This window comes from Sciurus carolinensis, chromosome 10 (assembly GCF_902686445.1).
Source record: "Sciurus carolinensis chromosome 10, mSciCar1.2, whole genome shotgun sequence".
NCBI lineage: Eukaryota > Metazoa > Chordata > Mammalia > Rodentia > Sciuridae > Sciurus > Sciurus carolinensis.
In genome coordinates, this window is record NC_062222.1 from 78,934,419 (window position 1) to 78,950,707 (window position 16,289).

General features: G+C 40.5%; 1 protein-coding gene across 3 annotated transcripts in view; it reads right to left on the reverse strand.

Annotated features, from left to right (window-relative positions):
• Shroom3 (shroom family member 3) overlaps positions 1-16,289 on the reverse strand; it is a 172,088-nt gene that overhangs the window by 36,439 nt on the left and 119,360 nt on the right. For all 3 annotated transcript variants that reach the window (XM_047566174.1, XM_047566173.1, XM_047566175.1), the window contains exon 3: positions 763-894. In XM_047566174.1, the coding sequence (XP_047422130.1) occupies positions 763-821 (59 nt within the window). In that variant the 5' untranslated portion in view covers positions 822-894. The remainder of the gene's footprint in view (positions 1-762; positions 895-16,289) is intronic.

Consider the following 16,289-nt stretch of genomic DNA (forward strand, 5'->3'; position numbering starts at 1 on the left):
GATCTGATTTCTAGAATAAATCCCTTCTCCTATAATGCTCATGGCAGGTCAGCTCTTTTCTGAGCAAACTCCGACTGGCACAAGAGAGAAGCAAAGGAAGTATAAACTGGTGGTTACAAGCAAAAACTCTGGAACCTAGCTCAGTTCTGTCTTAAAGCAGGCATTGATAAGCCATTGTACCTTGGACTAATTAACCTTTCCAAGGGTTAATTTCCTGTTCTGTAAAGTGGGGTGAATAACATTATATCTGCTTTAAAGATATGCATAAAAGATGACTTGAGTTCAGGCAAGCACTGTGTACCCCTCCAGATCTTAGCTGCTGCAGTTGTTGAGCTAAGATGGATAAATTGCCTTAACAGAGGGAGAAAATCCAAGTGGGAAGTTCAAACGCAAGAGCAGAATCATGCGGATAAAAAACATACAATTCTGTCTAAAGCAGATAGGACATTTAAACACTGAAGGAAGAAGTCTGTCAAGTTTTTTGATCTACTATTACAATGGGCAATTGAAGAAGTACCTGACAAGAGTTGACGGGTCCTATAAATACCTCATATGAACACCCAGAAGAGTCCTTTATATTTCTAGCCCCTCTTCAAGCCCATCTAGCCCAGGATATAAGGATGACTCACACTCGTGATAGGCGTTTTAAAAGGATAAAGATTCAAGGTGTATATGACAAAGTGTTTTCAAAGCAGAAAATGCTCTTTTTTCTGGGAGTAAGATGTTTAAAAGAACCCCTAGGTCTTAGCTGTAGTGACTTACCTGGAATGGTAGCTTTGGTGCCAAGGAGGGCCCATTGTGCCCTGAGATATCTGCATCATGCTGGTATCAGGTTGGTGCTCCCCAGATTTGGTTGTATGCCACGAGTGAGGTCGGCCTGCAGGTTCACTGCGCCTGGGGAAACAGGAGAGAGGACCTCTTCAACACGAGCAGTAGTCTCAGCTGGGGCCTGGGGATTTGCGAGCGGAGACTGCCATGTCATTCAGAGATGGAAAAGCAACCAAGTAAAAACTGGAAAGAAGATGGCACTACTTCTTTCTCTTACCAATCACTACTATTCTCTGCTTAATCGGTATTTTTATTTCGCTCCTTATTTTGACATAATTTCAGATTATACAGAAATGTTGTAAAATTAGGATAAAGAGTTCCCATATTACCTTCACCTAGACGGCCTGCATGTTAACATTTAGTGCTTTATGAATGTAAAACACACATGGTTGTGTGGTCTTTCCTGGCCTCTATCCATATTTAAAAAGGGAGCACCAATTCCTTCCCATTTCCAAGGGACTTTGTGTGGCTATACATCCTGATGCTGAATACATACTATTTTCTCGGTAAGAGCTGCATAAAAATCAGGAGGACTCAATGTTGACATGCTCCAAGTTGCACAGTCCAGAGAACAAAGTGGTCTCCAAAAGTTTATCATTTTCAAGTCAATGACTTAAACTTTTAAACATCCTGCCCTTAAAACACAAAGGACTGACAAACCAAAGGGCGAATGTGGGTGTCCTTCAGACTGCAGCAATGAAGGATGAGCGCAGCAAGAAGGATCACATTGCTATAGAAGGCCAGAGTCAGGAGAGCTGCTGGGCTGTATTTTTGGCAAAACAGTGAGGTGATCTATCAGACATTTCATGCTGAAAACACTTGAACTGGAAGACTGCAGGGGAATTTTTCTGTAGTTTAGAAACACGTTTACAGGATCCAGGGTTACACTTTGATATGGTACAGATAAGAGCTCTAAGTTATTCCAATCCCTTGTACTTAACCTTGAGGTTAAAAACCCACCCATCCCTTTTCTATGAAAAAGTTTCCATAATAAAAATGAAACTCATTCCCCTGATGGCAATAAAATTTCATTTGTTAAGCATATTAGAATAATAGACCAGGTGTTGGGAGACTTGGGTTCTTGTTCTGGCTTTGTTATCAACTTGCTGTGTGACCCTATGTAAGTCACTTCTCCTCCCTAAGTCTTTGCTCATCTAAAAAGAGAGAAATCAAAGAGACTGGATTGACCCCATTTTAATCTGAAACAACTTTTAAAATGTGTAAGAGAAACCCCAAAGTTAAACAGTCCTTATTTTGGAGGGGGCAATCGGGAGTTCTAGGTTAATGGCTCAGCATCTTAGCAGCATGTCCTTCTTGCTGCTGGTTCCACTCTGACCTTGGACAGCGAGCTCCCTAGAAACCAGGCTGATGCTTCCTCAACCAGCTCCTCAAACGCAGCTACCCCTTTTCAACCTTGGCTCCTGACTAACGACTCCCAGCTTATTGCGCTGTTAGGTCCAGTGCTTAGAATCTTTCTTAGTTCTACAGCTCCTCAGGGCTAGCCCAAATCACAGTCAGAAAGTCTGGTAGCCAGGGCTTAAAGCCAGTTACATATGACCTCAGGTACTCAACAAATGTTGCTGATAATTATTCAGCAAAAACCCAGACCAAAATGAAAAAGTAAAACCTCTTGGGAGCATTTCACATACATATCATTTTGGACCCAAATGGGTCCAAAACAGCAAGGAAAAAGAACAAAATTGTCATCTTCATACTCCATGTCCTAGCTACTTAGTGAAGGGGTTGGTGAACCTCTCTCAGTAACAGGATGTTAGCCCTGGGACTCAGGTCTGGCCTTGAGAAGCCAATGAACGTGGGTGAAGAGTGAACTCAGCATAGCACCACTGAAAGGCTGAGGAACCCAGCAGGATTTGTCCATGCCTAGCTAAAAACACTGGCCCCCTTTTCCTGCCGAGGAAAACTGATAGGCCCAAATAAATCCCACAGAAAGCAGAGCCCTCTCTTGTCATGATGAGGCATGGGATGATGATCACCAAGAACTTCAGAGGTTCCAGAGATACCCTCTAGTTTGAAACCCCAAAGGATACGGGGAGGTACCCTGATGAATATAGCTATCCAGATATGGTATCAGTTGGTACACCTCTCATGGAGATCAGACACCTCCTGGAAGTTCTGAATCAGATTTTGAAGGGCTATGCACAGGACAATAAAAAGAAGACAAATGGAGTTGCTTCACCCAGGTCAAGTGAAAAAAATCTCACTTTGTGCTTTGAAGAATTTTTTTCTCCTAGTACTGGGGATTCACTCCAGGGGTGCTCTACCACTAAGTTATATCCCCAGCCCTTTTACAATTTTATTTATTTATTTATTTATTTATTTTTTAGTCAGGGTCTTGCTTACTTGTCCAGGTTGGCCTTGAACTTGCCATCCTCCTGCCTCAGCCTCTGGAGTTGCTGGGATTACAGGTGTGTTCCACCCTACCAGCCAAGACTTTTTTTTTTTTTAGTTATCCAGACCTTTTCTTAGTTTCCTTAACATTCATTCAGGGGACATTTATAGACTTTCTATATGCCAGCCACTATTCTAGCAGTGGAGATAACAAAGAAGAATAAAGTATCACTAGACCCAAATTATTTGCAGTATAGAAGAGTGTCGAAGCAAACGACTATAAGTGTCATGGGTTCCATAACAGACACCTGCCCAAGGTCCTCAGTGTATAGAGGAGGGAGTCACAACCCTGCAGGGTTAGGTCAGGAAAGCTTCACTATTAACTAAATAAACTATGAAATATTTTTGTAGACTAATCATGAACTGAAAGCTCCAAAGCTGTGAGCAAAAATAAATGTTTGTACTTTATAAGTTGATTTTGTCTCAGGTATTTGTTAAAGTAATGAAAAGCTAACACACACACACACACACACACACACACACACACACACACACACACACAAAACAGTACCAAGAAGTGGAGTCATTTCTGTGACTATACTTGAGACCTTAGGGAGAAGCCTAAATTGAGAAATCTGGGAAAGTTTGGAGACTCAAGCTAGAGAAAACCTAGAATGCTGTAAATAGAGCCTAACAGGCAATTCTGGTGAGGGCTCAGAATGCTTATAGAAATGTAGACAGTAACGGTACATGCTATTAAGGTTTCAGAAGGAAACGAGGATTTACTGAAAAGTGGACTAGAAGCTGCCTGTGTTGCACCAAAGCAAAGAATTTGAATGCATTTTGTCCATACCTTGAGACTTTGGGGAGGCTGAGCTTAAAGGTAATAGACTAGTTTCTCTGGTAGAGAAAACTTCAAAGACAGCAAAGCACTCAGAGAGTGGCATGGCTATTGCTGGTTGATTGAACTGGGGGGCGGGGTGGATGAAGGGGTGAATGAATGAATGAATAAATAAATAAATAGACATTCTAAGGCAGATCCTTTTGAGAAGAGTTCACAAAGTCTTAACTCATCCAGCACTGCTTAAAAGTTCAAGTCTCTTGGGGCTGGGGTTGTAGCTTAGTGGTAGTGCACTTGCCTAGCATGTGTGAGGCACTGGATTCAACCCTCAGCACCACATAAAAATAAGTAAATAAAATAAAGGTATTGTGTCCATTTACAACCAAAAAAAAAAAAAAAAAAAAAAAAAGTTCAAGTCTCCAAGACTCAAGGTAAACTCTGAGTTGTGAGCTTCTGTAAAAATCCAGGGGTACACTGTTCACCCAGGGCAGCCTAAGCCAGCAATGCATCCTAAGGCCACTGCAGCCCTGGTTCAAGTGGATTCAGGTACAGTTTGCACTGGCAGCAGACCTTGGGGTTGTCCATGTGATGTAAAAATTCCTGCATGCCTGCAAACCCAGCAACAGTTACGGGATCATGAAGGCTTCCACCAAGATATCAAAGGAAAGCCTGGGAGGACAGGCATGTGTGGCAGGGTCACAGTCTCTATAATGGAGACCCCCACAAAAGATATAGATGTAAGGAAGATGGAATGCCCGACAAAAGAAGCTGCAAGGAGCATGAGAAACTTGCCCAAGAGAGGTCATGTGGGCTGCAGTCAGTAAGGTTATAGTGTGCCCTAGATGCTAGACAAGAATTTAATGTTTTGACTTTTATAGGTAAGAATTAAGTCCCAGAGGAGAGTTTGGACTTGGATTTTTGAGCAATGCTGAAACAGTTAAGACTTTAGGGACCCTTAGAGATGGACTGAATGCATTTTACATTGTGAGATGGACTTTGGCCTTTGGAGGCCAGAGGCTGAAATGTTATAGTTTGAATCCTAAATGTCACTCCAAGGCCCATGTGTTAAAGGCTTGTTCCCCAAAGTGGCATTATTGAGGGATGTTGGAGACTTTGAGAAGTAGGGCCTAGTGAGAGGTCTTCATGGATGTGCCATGAAGGGGGTGGTAGGAGTCAACCCTCCCCTCTTACGTTCCCTGGCCATGAGGTGAGAGGTTTTGCCATATGATGCCCCCACAATGTGCTACCTCACCACAAGGCCAAAAGCAACCAGTCAGTCACAGCTTGGCACCTCCAAAGTTATGAGCCAAAGTAAGTCCACTCTTTGTAAGTTGATTATTTCGAGTATTTGTTACAGTCATGTAAAGCTGACTAACAGCCATGAGAGATTTATTCAGAATAAGATAAAAGTGGGAAAAAGAAGGGCGGCCATCCAGGCAGAAGGAAGAGCATGACAAAGACATGGAAATGTGCAAGAACCTGGTACTAGTAACCAAATTAGCTGGAGAGGAGATGATGAACACGAGGGCTTGGAGAAGATGCAGGTGAAAGGGGAGGAGGGGCCAGATAATAAAAAGTCTCATGCTACACCACACTGAAAGGGTCTGGACAGTGTCCTATGGCTCTAGAACCTTAGTCAGCGAGAGCCAGGCTTGGATTTGAGTTTCAGGAAGACATTCCCAATAACAAGGACAATGAATTTGAGAGGGATGAGATTGGTAGCTAATGTATCAGCCAGGGTACAAGATAATGAGAGCCCAACACTAAAGCAGTGGCAACGAACTTGAAGAGATGACAGATCTTAAACCTATCAAGACAGCAGAATCCAGTCTCAGTGACCAGAGGGACAGAGGTGGTGGTGAAGAGTGTAGTCCAGGAGGAAGTGTGGCCTTTATGTTTCCAGATTGAACTGGAACATAGTATCATTAAACAGAAGGTGTGGGAGTGGAGAGAAGGAGGGAGGAAAGAAGCTGATATGGAAGGTGATGCTCACACTGGGGCATGGACTGCGAGGGGCCTCAGGGATTTCTAGGGGAGACATATGGGAGGCAGTAGAGGCTGGAGGACTGAAGTCTTGGCTGCACACAGAAAGTCAGGAGCCATAAAGCACATCTGAGAAAGGTAGGTTGTTCAGGAAGAATGCATAGGGAGATGAAGTAGTTTAAAGATGGGTCTCTGACAACCATCCCAATTTAGGATAAAGGATGTCTGAGAAAAAGCCCAGGAAGGAGCTTCCAGAGAAGTAGGAAGAAAAGCAGGAGAGTATGGGGAGTTTCAAGAAAACCTTGTGGTGGCAGTTGGGGAGATGGGGGAGCAGGAAACCTTCAATCAGTGCAGCTGCTACAGACAGATTAGTTTGATAAGACACATGTCCACTGGATTTGGTAATAAGTCTTGGCTATGAACAATGAGAGAAGCAACCTGATTATAGTGGGATAAGAGCTAAGTAAGAGATGCAATGGAGATAGCAAGGGAAAAATATTCTTTAAAAATCTTGGCTCTAAAGGGGATAATGTCCAAAGCCTACAAGGCCAGAGGAAAAAAGTTTTGATCATGCTGGCTTTGTTTTAAACCATGAGAAGTTTGAGCAAGTTTCTATGAGACAAAGGGTACACACATGCAGGGCTGAAGACACGGGAGGATGATGCTCCTTAGACAGGTAGGAAGGAAGGGATGGGATGCCAGAGCTCAGGTGCAAAGAATCTATCACCTTATGCAGGAATATAAGATGAGAAGAAAGAGGCAAGAAGCTGACCTTCTTCGAGGGTGTGGGCAGGATGAAAGCCGAAGGGATTTCACACCTGGTAGCCTCTATTTTCATTATGAAGCCTAGCTCAGCACAGGGGAGAGGGAAGGGTTGATGTAGCAGATTAGGGCTCCAGGGACATGGTAAGGGGGACTAGGAGAGTTGAAACTGATTAAAGATATTTTTAAAAATTAATGACTGTGATGTTGTCTCTGCCCTTAAGGAACCTACATTCTGGCGGGTAAACTACAGTAAAGATAAAATAAGTGCTTCACAAAGTAAGCCCAAGACTTGCAATGTCAAAACAGAAGACCTGACTTGGGGAGCTTTTTCTTTGGAGGAGATCTGAGAGATGACTTTTTATTTGCCTTGGGTGGGATAACAGATTTTATCCAGGTATTATAGCTTAAGAAGAACAGGGTAATTTTTGAAACAACCAAGTCAAAAAGTCTTTTAAAAAAAAAAATCCCAAAACTTTGTTTTGGGTACAACATACTATTGGAAGAAGCCCTCAAACAGAAATCTGTTTTATATGGTTTTTCCACACTATACATATCGATGTTAGGTGATAGAATGAAAAAAGAAGAATGAAAAGATGCCCCCAAATGGCCTATCAACAATCAAACCTGTGGTAGAGTATAAATTGGTACAACCTGAATGGTGGGCAGTTTGGTAACATCTAGCATAATTAAAAAATTTTTTTGATTAAAGGATTGTAAAACAACCTAGATGTCCATCAGCAGCAAGCTAGTTAAGCCAGTAAGGTACTTCCATAATGAAATACTACAGGCTGTTGAAAGAAAGGAGTAGCTCTATACATATTTGTAATGTAATATAAAGCTGCTCCCCGCCCTTTACTGTTGCAGTCATTTCCCCACCTCCCAGCTTCTTGTCAGTCTGTGAACATCCTAGCTAGCTATTGGTTCATCAGTCAGTTTGCAGTTATTGGTCTCCTGTCAGCCTGGCGGAATTCAACTGCTTAAGGATAGCTTCCCCGCCATGTTTTCTCTTGCTTTCTCTCTCCTACTCACTTTCTCTCTCCTCCTCGCTTTTCACACTCTCTCTTGCGTGCACACTCTCTCTTTTCCTCTCATTTTCTCTCTTACCCTGCAGGGAGACACTCTGTTTGCTTAATAAACCCTCTTATGTCAATTCCCGTGTCCCACATGGTTTCCTGGGTTCTTACAATATTATGTGGAAATATCTCCAAAATACATTGTCAAGTGACAAGATGTAGAACTGTGTACACAGTATGCAGGGGTGGGGGAAATATACAGAATCACATATGTGTTTATTCATGTGAAGAGTATTTTCAGAAAATATTTTTAGAAATTAGAAACAATGACTGCCTTTGGAGAAGACAACTTATTTTCACTCTATTTCAGAGACTTAACTTATGAATTTTGTACCATGTACATGTACTATCTATTGAAAAACAAAATATTTTAAAAATAGCCTCCCATTTTGGAAATATAACTCATTGTATCTTGAGATAACCAAAGAAGTCCAATAGCTATTTACTGACTTTTCCGATGATGCAAATAATGTACTGAGCATTCCTAAAGAGCACAGCATGCTTTCACATTTTGAGATCACTCTGATCTTTAAAAAGATAAAGAAATGTTTTCTTAAAATACATTACATAGTGTGCGTATCAATAAGGGTCAGAAGACGATTTATTTTAAAATTCAGCAAACTAAGTTTCATATGTGGGCAGAATTCAAACAAAGCCCTTTTGTTGCATTCCTGACCACAAACAAGGAAGTTCAACTGTGTGGGATGGGCAGGCTGATGAAACTGGAATTAGCAAGTGACACTGTGTCCTTCTTAGATGATCTAGCCCTAGCACAGATTCAGGAATGCAAAACATGTTTCTGAAAATTTACAAGAAGCCCTTCAGGTATTTTAAACAGTATTCCTTGATCACCCACTGGGTGCCTTTTACCTTTCTAAATTGAGGCTGAAGATCTGCAAGGTCACACAGATGGACTCAAGGAGTCTGTAATCTCCTTGGAAAGACTGAGTTGCAAAAAAGGTACTATTATGTAAAATCAGAGTGTTGCTCATTCACTCAAGAAATGTTTGAGTGCCTACTGAGGGCCAAGCACCATTCTAGGCACTTGAGAATTTTCTCTAAACCTCTATGCCATCTTTACAATAAATATTTACTAACAATGAAAATGAGCTGAATAAGAGACTAAATAACCTGTCCAGAGTCACAAAGGTAGTGAGGAGCAGTGCTGCTGCTAGAACACAGACATCTGTCTTTGGAGCCCACGCTCTTCATTTCTAAGCAGTAAGCTTAGAGGGAGGTGGGGTGGGCAGAGCTGGGAGACACATGGTCAGCAAGTAAGCAAAATTTAAAAAATATATATATATTTATACATAAATATACACACACACACACACACACGCATTTTTTTTTTCATATAATTACAAGTGTTCCAAAGGAAATAAAACCAGGTAATGGGAGAGTATGACTTGAAGGTCCCTATTTAGGTCAGGGACAGGTTCTTTGAGAAAGTGACAGTCAACCCAAGACCTAAATGATCAGCATGCAAAGCGCTGGGGGAAGAATATAGCACAGAAGGAGCAAGGAATGCAGAGTCTGAGTTGGGAATGATTTGGGGTGTTTAAAGAACATAACAGAGTGTGGCCAGCACCTGTGAATGAAGAGTTAATGACACTGATTCAGATCATGTTCAGATCATATGTAAGGCGCCAGAGGCATTTTAGATATAAGCACCAAAAGTTCATGTGAACAGGGTCTGAAAGGCTTGGTAGCACAGTGGGACTTTAGATGATCAAAGGATTGGCATACCCTTGAATAAATGGAGAAGGGAACAACTGTAGCTTGGAAAATGAGCATTTATATGAGCTGAAATTATTTTGTTGATGCTGTTCTCTGATGAGCTGTTATGACTGAGACTCTGCGTGGGCCCTCCTGGTTACACCAACATTCTAAAATCATGCCAGTTGCCAACCAGACATGAGTCAAATGTGTAGGAATACAAAACAGACTCAGACTACCGGCACCACAAAATAAAAAGAATCATTTCTTAATCCACTTACAACACATTTACCTGTCCATTCATCTTGGTTTAGTGCATAACACTAAAACAGATGACAAATTCCATCAAAACAAGGTTCTAGTCTAACCCTCCATACTCACCACAAACTGAGAAATGTAATACATTCTATCGATGTATTCTGTAAACTAAGTCTATGTGAATGAACTTTTCAAAGATTTGTTGAGGATCTTTATGGTACACTTACTGAACACCTGTGTGAGGACAACTCATTATTTCCCAAGGTTCTGTGCATCACTGATATTTATCCCCTATTTTTCCTCAATTATTTTGTTTTGTTTAGAGATAGGGTCTCAGCAGGTTCCCCAGACTGCCCATGAATTCCTGGGCTCAAGTGATCCTCCTGCCTCATGACCCTCCCCTCTCCCCCCACCCTGCCCCAGGAGCTTGGGACTACAGGCATGTGCCACCACATGGGGGTGCTTCTTCATCTATTAAAATTATGACTTACTTCAAAAATATATAAATGCATTCAGATTAATATAAAGACTACCCACATACTCATTACTAAAATTTATCAAAACTTATTATTTTTTCTATATTTACTTCAGGTATTCTTCACATGGTTAAAAAAGAAGTCAAAGTCAGTGTGAAGTCCTGTCCTCCATGTCCCCTCAACCCCAATTTTTTCTTCCTCCTACAACTAGCTACTGTAGTTACTTACTATCTTAAATTCTTTCCCAGTGTTTCATCATGTGACTATAAGCATACATGAAGGACTGTGGATGTGGTCGGTGGTAGAATGCTTGCCAGGATGTGCAAAGCCCGGCTTTGATCCCCAGCACCACAGAGGCAAAAAGCAAATGTGAATACAGAAACCTCACTTCACCTGCTTAACAAAAGGACCTATATGCAGTGTTCTATGCCTTGGGTTCTGTACTCAACAATACATACTAGAGAGCACTCAACATCAATACTTATAAGCTTCCTCATCCCCTTCAGCTGCTAGTAGTACTCCAGTATGTGCACATACCATATTTAGTTAGCCAGACTCTTTCTGTAGATACTTTTTTAATTCCAGTCTTTTGCTATTACTAATAATGCTGCAATGAATAGCCATGTCCATGTACTGCTTTCCATGTAGGGCAACATACCTACAGAAATTCTTAGATGGGGAATTATTGGCTCAAAGGGCAGATGCACTTGCAATTTTGGTAGTAATTGCTAAATTATCCCTTTCACACTTTAAAAAAGAAACAAAGTCAAAATGAATAATTAAATGTCACTGTACAAATAATCTTTGGAAGTTATAATAATATCTTAGTATAGAAAAGCTGATTCTCATATTTTAATAACAATGCCTTTTGGGGCAGTTTCTGTTCACAGGAAAATTATAAGCTCCAAACACTGCTGATGAAAATACATAGAATTTGAAAACTAGGACTAAGTCAAGCTACCCTGAGCTGCACTCATAACAGTTTCATTCACAGATCCAGAGAACTCACTCTAGGTGAGATATTTTCCAAATGTCCACAGGACACCCTGTCCTATCACACAGTGTTGGCAAAGACATCACTTTTGAGAAATCCTACAGTCTTCTGCAGCATCCCCAACCTCTGGTTTCTATGACTCCTGGGCTCCCTGAGGGTATCCCTCAGAATTTTTAGATTCACAGAAGCCTAACAGGAATACTTTCCCAAGGTTTTAAAACACCAAAGAAAACTGTGGCTTTCAAACGTGGTTCATGAGCTCAGGGTGCAGCTTAAAAGTAAAAATGTATGTTTAGCATGCACACAGTCCTGGGTTCAATCCCAGTCTTCCTACCCAGAAAGAAAAGAAAAGAATAAGAAAAAGGTGGTCCAGTAGGTGGAAAAGTATGCATTAGGTAATATAATCTCATAGCAACACAGAGTCCTTTCTAAAAAGAGACATTCTTTTTAAATGTCACATCCTGATAATATGTCCTGGGGACTTTTGGCTTTTACAACTGAATCAAGCATGAAGCCTACTACCATACAGGCATAAGACTAACACCAAAAATTGACGTAAAGACAAAACCTTTTTCTTGGACTGTACTTTACCCTATTCCTCCACACCTCTCCCCACATCCTTTTCACTACTGTGTAGTTCATTTCCACCCCACCCTCCTTCTGAAACATTTTTGATTACCTCACAAAAATATTACAATAAAATATGAGAGGGACTAGCCCAGGGTGGGCGTTTCTCACTTAGTCACCAGGGGGTGATGATGGTGAAAACATCCTTTTTCTCAATATTCCCCCTGCCTATCTCCCCCTCAACTCTGACACATGCAAAGGAATCAGAATATTCACCAGTCCGTCCCACACATCAACATTTGCACATGTCATGACAGAATGTATGCAAACACTATAGTATCTGTGATCTGTAACAGCATTCACCTTTGTCATTTGTTGACTTTTAAACTCAATTATACCAGAACAGCACAGCATAAATAGGATAGCCTACAGTCTACCAAAAAATAATTTCTGTTTCTTGATTCTCAACTTGAAACTAGACACTTTGTTGGAGGAAGGGAAGATGGATAGGTTCCTAGCGATTTCTTCATTTGGCAGTTTTTACGATTTTGGGATTTTCTTCCCTACTATCTTTCTGTGCCACAGGATGTGTTAGAGCTTAGGAAAAATCACTGCGATACTGATTTGTTATCTCACACACACACACACACACACACACACACACACACATATGCAGACACCTACACCTATAAACAGATTCTCATAGATCTCAGAGAGGCTTAGATAACTAAAGAGAACTTGAAAGATTGTTGGGGGTCCCTATATCATTACTGCTTTTGGGGAAAAGATGACTGGGGACTTTCCCAGAGGACTCCTGTTGGCAGACAAACTAGGACTAGCTCGGCAGAGCCCAGTGCAAGGTAAATGATTCTCCTCCTCCACCCAGGGGACTGCAGGCGGAGAAGGTTGCTCTGCCAACACAGCTAGAATCCTCCTCTCGATGCAGAAACCCACAGTCCTCGTCCTTCGCGAGTTTAAGAGTCCAAGTACCAACTATGATATTTCAAAATCAAGCATAGCTAATTATGTACAATGCCAAAAAATACTTTAAATTGCGTTTGTCAAATCATATGAAGAGAAGGTTGTATATTGAGTGTGCCTGAGGCAGAAGCCTTTTCTCTGGGTAGTTCTTCTAAACACCACTCAAACACAAACAAACAAAACATCCCCCAAACAGCCCCACTAAAGAAACTTCAGAGTTAATCTGATGCAAGGTATGGTGTTTTTCACTTCTATCACTGTCTTCCTCCTCATTTAAGGCAGAGGTCACAAATAAGGAATTAAGAGACAAGAAAACAAAGGAAAGGGCAAAAGAACTAATTTTAGTTAAAAACCTTAAGCAGTAGTGAAAAGAAGAATCCATTGTTTTAAAATCATACTAGAAAAGCAACTGTCCATAAAAATAGTTTCCAAATATTAGAACCTGATTAAAAAGAACAGAGGATTTAAGAGCTACTGAAAACACAGAAAACTTCTAGACACCCATTCTAGCTACTCCTTTCCTACCTACCAATATTTCCATAATGAATTTTTTTTTTTTTTTTTTTTTTTTTTTTTTTTTTTTTTAAACAACAGGGAAGGGTTTAACCACCACCACTGCTAACATAGAACCTGACACTCCAGGAGAGAATAAAAAACCCAAAGAATGATCTCTCTCATTCACTTTCAGATGCAAGAATGCCAAATACAACTTGAAAAACCAGCCCTGTGACCTTTCTATATATAAAACTGCTTTATAATATAAGTAGTTTATACTTTTTTTACCATTTATATGGTATAATAATAATAAAATGAACGCCTATAGTGATAAAACAAATATTCAAGTCAGCTGGAGATCTACAACATTATTCTGACTGTTGCATCTACCTGTTCTTTTCCTTATCCTATTTTTTAGGTAAAAACATTGCTAGAAACAAGCACAGACATTAAGCATAGACAAAGATTTCAAATCAAGATTATAAAGGAACCAGGAGTGGTGGCACATGCCTGTAATCTCAGCAATTTGGGAGGCTGAGAGAGGAGGATCATGAGTTCAAAGCCAGCCTCAGCAATTTAGTGAGGCCCTAAGCAACTCAGTGAGACCCTGTCTTTAAATAGAATACAAAAGAGGTCTGGGGATGTGGTTCAGTGGTTGAGTGCCCATGGGTTCAATCCCTGGTACAAAAAAAAAAAAAAAAAAAAAAAAATTATATATATATATATATATATATATATATATATATATATATAAAGAATAAAAGTGGAATTCAAATAAATAGGGGGGAAAATAATGAAGAAGTCAAACCCTCAATTGTGTCAGAGATAAATTATGTACAATTGGCTATCTGTCGATATTTCCTTTCATGTATGACTATAATTTCAAAGCTGAATGAGAAGACAACCTTTTAAGTTAGGAATATAATCACAGGTTTCTTTTACTTCATTTTTTGAATGGACTCTATAGTTTTAGAGCAGTTTTAGGTTCATAGCAAATCTGAGCAGAAGACACAGAGATTTCATGTACTCTTTCCCCACTATTCATCCTGGACACAGCTGAGGAAAGAATCTGAGCTTGAAGATAACTCAATAGAAACTTCCAAAACTGAAAAGCAAAGAGAAAAATACTGGGGGGCGGGGAACTCCACAATATCCAAGGATCATAGGACAAGTACCAAGGGTGTAATATGTACATTATAGGAAAACCAAATGGAGAAGAAAGAGAAAAAAGAACCAAAGAAATATTTGAAACAATGATTATTTCCCCCAAATGAATGTCAAACACCAAACCATAGATCCAGAAAGCTTAAAGGTGTTTACCTAGCGTAATAAATGTCAGAAAAACTGTAAGTCTGCATATCATTTTCACACTACAGAAAACCAAAGATAAAGAAAAAGCCTGTCCAGACACAGAGATGCAGGCCTGTACCCTACTCACAAGGCTGAGGCAGGAGGATCACGAGTTTAAGGCCAGCCTGAGCTACCTAATGAGACCCTGTCTCAAAAAATCAAAAGGGCTGGGGATATAGCTCACTGGTAGAACACCCCTGGATTCCATTCCAGTACAAAAAAAGGAAACGGAAAGGAAAGAAGCCTGAAAAGAAACCACAGAACAAAACAGTTTACCTATGGCGGAGCAAAGATAAGAATTACATCTAACATCTCTGAAACCAGGCAAGGAAAGAAAGTGTTGTGAAATATTTAAAGTGTTGAGGGAAAAAAAATTACCAACCTAGATTCTGTACCCTGTGAAATTACCCTTCAAGAGTGATGAGAAATAAAGACTTTGTCAGACAAACAGAAATTGATCAATTTGTTGCTAGTAGACCTGTCTTGGAAGAGATATTAATAGTTCTTTAGAGAGAAGGAAAATGATATGTCTACATAAAGAAAGGAAGAGCATCAGGGAAAGATAAGTAAGGGTAAATGAAAAAAAAAAAAACAAAACTTCCTTTCTTTATATAAATGTTGGCAATGAGGACAGAGAAAAACTTGGCCACTGGTTCATGGATACATAGCCTTTCCTACAAGAAACAGAAAGTTACTCTGAAATTCCCCCCAGAAATGAGGAACCAAAACCATGAAGTTATAACACAAAGCATTTGCTGATCTGAATGAGATAAAGTCACTCTAGATAGGTACATCTCAAGGAAGAGAGTGACTGTATTTATATATAGGAGACAATGACTGTAAACTCAGTCTGTAATTCAGACTGTAAACAGAGAATTTTGATAGCACACTGACTCATGGGAGATTCTCAATGAACAGTTTCATGACAATTTAGGGAAAGAGGATTCAATTTAACACGTAGTGGTTATTTTTCTTCATAAACAGGTATACCCCAGCATTGAAAAGACACCTGTTAAAGGCTCATTAGTTAATGCTCTTGAGCTCAAAGATTCTGAATCTCATTCTAACAAGTTTGGACTTACCTTGTGGCAAATAGAAACATCTTAGACAGCAACCCCCTGGGCAATCTAATGTCATATTCAGGAGTGGGATAAAAAGTCATTTCACCCAGCTATTGCTCTCTGCTCTGCCCTGGGTGGTAAAGCTTCCCAACAATTCCCTGCACTTGCAGTTAGCCAGCCTGAACCGGCCTGACCTCACCAGTTCCGTGCAAGTGGGAGGGACTCTAATTCCAAGTCACCTCTGTGAATGGGCCAATTAAAATTCAATTCCTGCTTTATGAAAGGAAGAAGAGAGGGTGGCCCTTAGTAACTCACCCCGAGAACCAGCCTCTTGGACAACAGCACAAGGCTTAGAAATGCCAGATTTCTAGTTTGTGGGCAGGAGGAGGAGGGAATCAAGGAAAATTAATGGTTGATAAGATGCATCAAACTGAAATCAGGGTCTGCTTAAGGATCTTTTCCAAACAACCCATGTTCTTATCTTCGTGTGAAAATGCCACTGTCTGCCAAAGAGTCTGCTAACTGCTTCAAACTTCCAACGGTTTGGAGGCT